Raw genomic sequence first — 9,025 nt, forward strand, 5'->3', positions numbered from 1 at the left:
TTTTCTTACTTTCATGGTCCATCCTGGAAAAGGTCTGTATTTTTTATCATTTAAACGCAGAACTGAGTTTTACTGTTCTGTTTTCTCCCTTTGCATCAGAGAAATGATCCCAAGCTGTGGGTTCTTCCCTGCACGTATCCCAGACAGGATCACAAGAAGAAGAAGAAGAAGCAGACAATATTTGCTGGCTCCCTTTTAAAACCTGGCATATTCAGAAGAGCAGTGCATTAGTGGAGAGCAGCTCTCGTGCCTGACAGGTGGACAGCACGAAAAGAGGTTGAGTCATTAAAGTTCTTATTCTTAGTTTAAAGTCACGTCATGAGAGGCAAGAAGCTTTGCTGTCTTGACAGGGGGACATACTCTGTTTCCTTTTTTCTTTCTGCACATGGGTAGTTAATCTGTCATAAAGTAAAGGGAAGATTTAAGCCAGCAGAATCATATAACACATTGCATTCAAATGTGTCCTACTATTGTCAGATTTCCTCAGGTTTCCCTGCTTCCATGAAGAAATGCCACAATCTCCTTGGGTCCGTGTACTGTTTGTACCAGGGAGCCCTGATCTGGACTCAGCATTCCAGCTGTGGCCTGCTGAGTGCAGAATAGAAGGGAAGGAAAATCTCCTTCAACCTCACACTCCTAATGCAGCCCAGGACATCACTCACCCTTTGCTGCCAATGCAGTTCCTGGCTCATATTCAGCTTGGTGTACACCAGGACCACCAGAATATTTTCTGCCATGCTAAAATTGAAAGATTGAAAGATTAGAGCTTTCAGCATTTAAAAGTGGATTTTTGTTTTATTTTGTTTTGGTTTGGTTTTTTTTTTTTTTAATCCACATTTAGAACTATTGTCTAACGGTTAGTAAAAAGCAGACACAAAGAAATCATAAACCACATGTGTATGTGACAGGCCGGAATTTAAAGCTTTATAACTAAAGACATCTCAACTATTTAGTGCAAGACCACATCAGATGTAATTCTGTCCTTCCTCTTCCTAAACCATCTTCCTGGAGAAATTATTGCTTGGTACATGCAAAGATTAGAGGCTTCTTTCCAACTTGGGTGAACAATAGCTATCTGTTCGTCTTTTTTGTATGACTGTAATTTCTGGGTTATGGCAACCTATGAAGACTGTTCAGATCTACATTTTAAGGGCAGAGATACTGGGATTATAGGTTGTGGGACCAAGTTTCTTGTGTTTAGAGTTGAAAGAATGAGATGGAAATGGTGGTGTGCCAAGGAAGGTGAGGTCTAGGTCCTGATTGAAGGCTGTCATAAGGAAGAAGGGGAACAAACTGGAACAGGTAAATAATAGAGTCTGAGGAGTGAAATTGTTGTAGTCTGTGGTTTACATGGTGGTCGTGGGAAATAAGAAGGTCTTCAGTCACATATTTTGGTGATATATGCCAAATGTTTTTAAACCCTTCAATAATAACATCAGCAGGGGAAGCTGGAAAGAGCTTCCCTTGCTGCACAGGTCTAATGACAGCTCAGTGTGGGGAGCAAAAGTCTGGAGTGATTAAAAATATAATCACAGCAAAGAACTCTTTCTCCCCCACAATAGGAAGCAGGTGCTGTATCTGTAATAAGTAAATAAATGTCAGTCTTTGAAGGTGTTGTCCACACAAAACTCCTCTAAATCAGAGATGAATAATATCACATTTTGTATAAAGAATAGCTAAGTCTTTTATCCCATCTCTGAAAATGAGAAAACTACTTCTAAATGAAAGTATCCATTATTGCTCAAGAAACGATATGAAAATATGCTACCGTTGCTCCTCAGGCATTCCTTGTTCTTTTATTTAATTGTCTTATCCACATAAAGACACTTTAACAAGACAAGGCTGGTGCCTTTGGGAATAAAAGATGATTGGGATGTTGTAAAATTAGGCCCAAAGAAATTCAAGAAGAGCAAATCAGTCAGAATAGAACAGCTATGCTGCAGTACCAGTACCCTTAAGAACAAAAGTAACAGAGAATTATTTATTCAGACAAAACCCCAGTCTTAAGCAGTCTCAAACAATGTTGACATTGCTACCATCTATCTCTTTGTCACCAAGGAGAAACAGTACTTTCATTTAAAGGACTTGCAGTTTAGAAAGAACAAGAGCAGGGAATTATATCTTAGTAGAAATAGTTGTGGAAACCAATATTTCCTTGGAGTTTAAAGCAGAAAAAAGCATCAAGGATTGTGAGTACATATGATAAGGGAGAGCCTTGATTCCCTTGTTTTGCTTATAGTTCATGTAAAACAGGATTTAAAACATAGAAATTGGAGATTGTGAAGAAGCACAAGAGATAAAGCTAAAACTTGATAAAAATAGAGAACTAAGAATTCAGAGATAAATTAAAGATACCATTTAAAGAAATACAGAAAGTAAACATGTGAATTTATTTAAAGGAAATATGATCTAGGCAAATCCAAGGCCCAAAAAGTCTAAATAGATTCTCAGGGGAGCAATGAAGAAAATAGAAATAGAAGGGGAGAACAGAGGTCAAAGAGGGACTTGCTGTGAGGACACCAAGGATGTTTTAGCATTGACTCTATGAAGCTGAAGGATCCATCCTGAACATGGGGCCAGCAGCCTCCCTTTTCCCTGTAGCTACATTGGAGGGCACAAAGAGCTTCTTGTCCCTTAGCTGGAGCATTCTACAAAACCAGACTGGGACAACTGGGCTGGGGGAACCAGTCCAGGCTGCACTGCACACACAGGGCTTGACTGGCCAGGACACAGAAGTCCTTCCAGCTCTTTCCAATGGAAATAAATAGTTAAAAGAAAATGACAAAAACAACTGATAGGTCAATGATCAGAATAAGCCTTTTTTCATCTTTCTGCTGAATTGCCAATAATCTGTGGGTGTGAGTCACCTTTCCCTTTTGTTGTCCAAGAAACCTGTAAAGGAGTGGTGAGTGAACGTGGAGAGGGCCAGAGATCTCCTCCTTGCAGCATCCAAGGTGCCTGCTGTGATAAGTGTGCTGTCCATGGGTTTGTAGGGGTTTAGTAGGATCCTTCTTTGGCAGAAAGGAATGCTCTGGGGTGGTTACTGACTTTTGGACCATAGTTCAGCATGACAGGAGAGAGAGGAAGACCTGTGCTGCTCTGCAGGTGAGGACAAGACACTGATCTGACTTAAGCCCTTAGAAATGTGTGTCCCACCTCCATCTGGGTCTGAGAGCACACACCTTTTGCTGACAGAGAGGAATCACCTCCATTTATTCAAGCAGTCCCTAGACTGCTGCTATTCCCAGACAATAAATTTTGTCCTTCTTCAGAGACTAAATTCCAAACATGTTCATATTCTAGGAAAAGCATCACTAATACTTCCTAATGAAGCTATCCCTGTTCAGGTTTATAGATAGAATGTCACTTTTTTGAAATTTCCAAAAATAGAAGTTTAAGTGTCTTGATTAATTCACAAAGTTCAAAGTCATTCACCAGGTAACAAAATAAAGGGTGATGCTTTTAGAAGAGATTACCCTTTGCTGAAATGTTAGGCTGTGAATGTTACAATTGTAACTGCTGGCTGCATTCAGAATGTAAGATTTCTGGAAAATAAAATCTGCTATATGAATATTGAAATATTGGAACTTTTACCTCTGATGGAGCATTTCCAAATCTGTGGATGATAGAATACTATGGGCTGATATTTAATGCCTATATGTAGTTTATTTAAATCAATGATTCTGCTTCTTACAATCATCACTCTCGTGCAGATTTTCTACCACTAAAGTGTAGTTGTATCCTAACTGTCATAAATAATTTTGGTTTTGTTAAGTGCTAAATAGATTTAGTAGTATATATATGGAGTATATATATGGAGTTGTATATATATACTCTGAAGCATTCTTCCATCCCATATGCAGCTGCTGTTCTCTAAACTGGTGAGATTTCACAAGCAATGAAGCCAAGGTTAAAACACAGGAGTTGTTTGTTCATGGTTATCTAAACACTTTCTGCAGAATTTACTGATAGTCTTTGGCATTGCTTTTAAATGACTCCTCAGCTCATGTACAATGCAAAAGTCCTTCCATTTCCCTATCCTGTTGTATAAATAGTGCAAAAACTTGGAAACAACCCGAGTAATTCAGTGGAAAGTTCAAGTGTATGAGAGGTCTCTGCTGCTAGCAGTAGGGACTCAGCCATCACCTCTGACAGCTGACTTTGGGAATATCAGGAATATGTGGAATTTGGTTCAGAGATCTTAATCACTCTAGATCAGAGATCTTAATCACTCATTTCCCCATTTAGTGGATAAGACACACACTTTTACACATATTGTCCAGGTTTTCTCTAGAAATCTCGATTTTTTTTTTGTCCTCAATTTAAGCCCTCCCAGGTGTAGAAGTCATGGCTTCTGTAGATGCAAAGTTTTGAAATAGGACATCAGGCCTATGGGCAGTAGAAGACGGCAGTTCAGATATAAGCAGAGTTGAAAAACATGGTGTACCAAAGGGCTTTGCATCTGGAAAGGTTCATGCTCCCAAGACTGATCAAGCCTAATGAGCTGGTAGAAAATGCACGCAGGGAATAAAGGAGGTTGTTCCACCAACAAACTTGTACAGACTTTTAGTCAACCTGAGTATTTTTAAAGCTATGGTTATTAATTCCAGGCTATTAGCCTACCTAGGTCAAAATGAGATGGTCAAGACAGGAACATTGACAAAATAACCACAGGTGAAAGCTCTAACTGCTATAATTTCACAGTTGAGGTAAAGAAAGGATAAGATCAGGCGAAAAAAGGATAAGATCAAGCTAGTTCAAATGGTCTCCTGGTTTAAAATTGTCTGCATTTGTGCACAGAGGAGGTGCCTGGTACCCTGCTCATGTTTGGAAGCCAAAACTGGGCATCCACAGATGATCCTGCTCCCTGCCCCAGGAACAAGCAGCTCTGCTGGAAGCTGAGCAGAGCAGCCCCATTGCCTTGAGCACAGGCTCCTTGCAGGGACAGCCCCCTCTCAGAACTCCCAGATGAGTGTTCAGGTGTCCGCCTGTCACTGTGACACAAGTGCCACTCCCTGGACTGGCTCTGGTGCTCTCTCCTCAGGGAGATGGGTGACATGGCTGAGTGTGGCAGTGCTTCTCATGTGATGCTGTCCTGCCCAGCACCCTTCCCACACTGCATGGCCCCCAAGCCCAAGCCCTGACAAACTCCAGCATAAGCACATGTCGTAGAAAGCAGAACATTTTATTGAATAGGCACAACAAATTAGATTAAATGAGTGTAACTGCTTTGGGATATATCTGAAAAAAGTACAGTTCTCTTTAAAACAGATTTGTGGGGCTTTCCTCCTTTGGTTAAGTTGTTTTACTCCAGCTTTAAGCATTAGTCCTGGGTGAAGGTGGCTTCTTCATGCTTTTTCATAGGTTCTTTTGCAGGAAACGTTATTCATGGTGCATTCCTGGAAAGAAAAGATAATTCAGTAAGCTTTTAACTCTTACTAAATGTTTGTTAGTCCGAAGGTAGAGAATTACTTATCTATTGGGAACCAGTTTAAGAAAAAATTGCATTTCTCTGCCTCTAAAGGCAATTGCTAAAAGAGTGGAACTCAGTTTTGAGAGCTTCAGCAACAGAAGACTGGAAAACAAACACAGGAGTGAAAGAATTTTCAAGAATTGCTGTACTGACCCCTGGGAGATTTCTAATATTTTCTTTAAAATCTCTACAGAAGGCTTCTAGGACTTCTGTGCAGGCTTACTGGTCCCTGGAGCTGGGCATTAACCTTTTTTCCCTTCACCTTTTGCAGCTGTGGTTGTCTTCACACACGTGAGCACAACTCATGCACACACAGAGAACTTTCAGACTTGCAGCTGCCAGTGTCAGCCTCTGCATGTTAGGCTCTGTCCTCATCTATTTTTCAGTTAGATCAAACTCTGGTTTGTTCAGTCTTTCTTAATGAAGTTGTTATTAAAAACGATTTCTATTTCTTCTCCTCTGGTCTCTATCCAAAGGAATTTAAGTATTGAGTTTATGGACATATTATTTTTCCTTAGGGGAGGGCAGAACTCTTCAGGAATTTTGTATATGTGTATAGTTTTGCAGCATGTAGGAATCTCAGCTGCCTTTTATGAACATAGATTTAGTCCTGTCCCAGATTCTTCAAAGTGTGTTTTCTAAAACTGTAGAGCAGAGCTGGGAAGCCCCAGACTGTATGTGGGCCTTCCTGGCACCAGGTCAAGCACAGTAGTCTGACCAGGTAAAACCAACCAACACAGCTTGGACACAGATTTCCTTGCTCTAGCATCACATTATTAAAAAAGTTGTTGGTGATGCAGAGCAGGATTCCCACAGAGGGCTCTAAGCCTCTGCTGAGGATGAACGGGAATATTTTGCATCAGCATAGAGTGGACTTATTTAATGTGGGCTTTGCTAATGCTTCCTCTATACTGTCCAGGACTTAAAGGTTCTGAAATATATGTTTCCCTCATAAGGATGTAGGGTATTTCTTCCTACATGTCCCAACCATGTCTTGCTATGGAGAACAGGCACCTTCATACTATTCCATAAGTTTAACAGCTTTTCAGTTTTAACCTACGCTCTAGGCTCAATCAGAGAGACTTCTCACCAAGTGCACAGAGCCCTCTCAGATGCTTTCCCTCCCTGTGTTTGAATCCAAAGGCATACATCAGCTAAACATGAATTCTGCACACTGAATTCAGCGATTAAGTAACAAAAATTAACTTACCACCACCAGGTTCCCATCCACCACCTTTCTCTTTATGATAGTCTCTTTTCCATCCCACTTCTGCACCTGCTTCAGCACACCATTCTCTAGGGTTATGACATTCTACCAAAGTGAAAAAACAAAGTGTGGCTGTTTTATCAGGGCGCTCTGGTCTCAGGAGAAGACTCTCCAGGTCCAAACAGCACAAAGCACAAAGCACCCTCAGCAGTCTTACCTTTGGAGGCAGCATTTCTGCACAGGATTCAAAATCACAGCTCTGCCCTGCTGCTCCCACATCCCTTCTGAGAGATGTATTTGCAAAATGCCATTTCAGGACTCACCTTTGTTTTTCTGTCATCTGCTGTGGTCTCATCAAACTCTTCACCCAGCTTGAAAGAGACCTCTGTGTTTTTGAAGGTACTTTCTGTTTTGATGGTAATCACATCACCATTGATGCTGATAGTTACATTAGGCTTGGCCACACCAGCCATCTTCCTGGTAGCAAACCCCACTCCTGTAAATAAGATAGGGCACTATGAATTTTTTATCTTTCCTCAATCTTTTTGTCTTATACGTTGGAAAAAAAATCCCTCCGTGATTTTTCTGCTATTGTCTTCTGAGTGTTAATAATTCTATTTTAGAGAGATTCTTTTCTAAAATCTTACTTGGTTCTGCTGTAGACCAAGTTGGGTGGGTTGCTGTAAGGAAGTTCTCTGTCATTGTCAAAACAGTAAAAGTAATATTTTGAAGACTGAGATTATATATGAATGCCAGATATTTGCACATAGACCTGCTCAGAATAATTTTAGTAGCTTGTACAATAAATTGTATGCTAATTGTATCTAAATGTAAATAAGCAGGAATATATAACAGTTTCTGAGCCACAAAAGCAACAACACAAACAAACAAGGGAAAAACCCCAAGCTTTTTATATTTACAAGTGGGTAGGTTGAATGTAAGGAAATGATTAAGAAATAGCTGGCAAGTACTATGTCCTGAGTAAAATCTGGAGTAAAGATTAAGAGTGCAAGTCTCACTCATTGAAAGCTGTCAGGATAAGTCACAGTAAGTATTTTACCCCTAAACTGCAAATAACACCCCCAGCTTTTAGCATGTGGTAATTGAATCAGTGCAAGTCACCCCGTGCTTCCTCCACACTAACAGAATGTTGAAACCTTTTAAATCCCAATTTTAATTCTAAGTTAGAAGTCTACACCTTTAGAGAAAAGTGTTAGACATCAAATCTTGCAAGTATCTACATGAATCCATGCAATTGTCTTTATTAATATCCACTGGAGCCAGCTACAGAGTTTCATTTAATATAATAGCCATGGCAATTAACTGGTGTCCTAATCCAGCAGCATTTTAAAGCTGTTTAGGTGTGTTGCTCATAGACATTAGGGAACTTGCTGCTTTCTAGCATCACACCAATTTGCATGTCCAAGGATAAAAGCAAATTCACACAAAATAATCCAGTGATGTGTTTTACTTCCATTTATAAAATTACTAATAAAGCATGCATAGACTTGACTTACCTGAAATTATTCCCAGCAAGTAAAGTTTTTCTGCTTTTTAGGATTTTAACACCACTTATTGAAACAGACGAATTCTCCAGTTTAAGACTATCTGATCAAAATACTGGATTAAACCCCCCTTGACAAACAGCACAGCCAGAAAAAGCAAGTAAAGAGTAAAGATCAAAACTGGCATTCCTTCCCTGTTCCAGATACAAGAAGTTGAAATAGCAATTCTCACCCAGTTCTTTCATATAGTCCTCAAAGTTTTCACTGGAAAGGAGTTTCCAGGTGCCCACAAAATGGTCGCACATCTTGTCAGGCTAGAAAGATGCCTTCCACAGATTCAAACAGAAGTGCAGGACTGGAGAATAAAATGAGCTCCAGGAGAAGAGCACTTATCTTTAAAAAGGAGCCGTGGCCACATGATGCTCTGGGATGACCAATGAAGAGTGAGTCCCAGTGACCAGTGTTTTTCTTCTTCCCCTTCCCCTCCTCTGCCAGTGGGTCATAGTGCTATTATTCATATGCCCTTACTAGCACAAAGATCACTCACTTGTTTTTATTTAATTATTTTTGTCGTTCAAGAACACTCTGCCTTAAAGGCAAATAATTAAATCAAATTACCTCTCAGAATAAAAAGAGAGGCTCAAGCTCAACATACAAAAATTAATGTTCTCACCCCTACTCTTTCATTTCAGTCCACTGTATCAAATGGACAGAGCTCAGTTCCTAGACTTTCAGATCCAAAAGGCTTATTGGGATAATTTAGCTTGCTTTCAGCACCCCTGTAATCAGAAATTTCCTCTAGAGAAATACAGAACTGCAGGAAGAAGTGGAATGCAAAGA

The 9,025-nt window shown here is 40.0% G+C and overlaps 1 protein-coding gene across 1 annotated transcript; it reads right to left on the bottom strand.

Annotated features, from left to right (window-relative positions):
• Nucleotides 1-5,166: 5,166 nt before the first annotated feature.
• LOC132081917 (fatty acid-binding protein, adipocyte) lies at nucleotides 5,167-8,672 on the bottom strand. Its single transcript, XM_059485883.1, has 4 exons — nucleotides 8,418-8,672; nucleotides 7,004-7,176; nucleotides 6,684-6,785; nucleotides 5,167-5,399 (listed from the first exon to the last, which is right to left on the bottom strand). The coding sequence occupies exons 1-4, from the start codon at nucleotides 8,488-8,490 to the stop codon at nucleotides 5,349-5,351; spliced, it is 399 nt and encodes a 132-aa protein (XP_059341866.1). The 5' UTR covers nucleotides 8,491-8,672; the 3' UTR covers nucleotides 5,167-5,348.
• Nucleotides 8,673-9,025: the final 353 nt, after the last annotated feature.

The sequence above is a fragment of the Ammospiza nelsoni genome, chromosome 1 (assembly GCF_027579445.1).
Source record: "Ammospiza nelsoni isolate bAmmNel1 chromosome 1, bAmmNel1.pri, whole genome shotgun sequence".
Taxonomy (NCBI): domain Eukaryota; kingdom Metazoa; phylum Chordata; class Aves; order Passeriformes; family Passerellidae; genus Ammospiza; species Ammospiza nelsoni.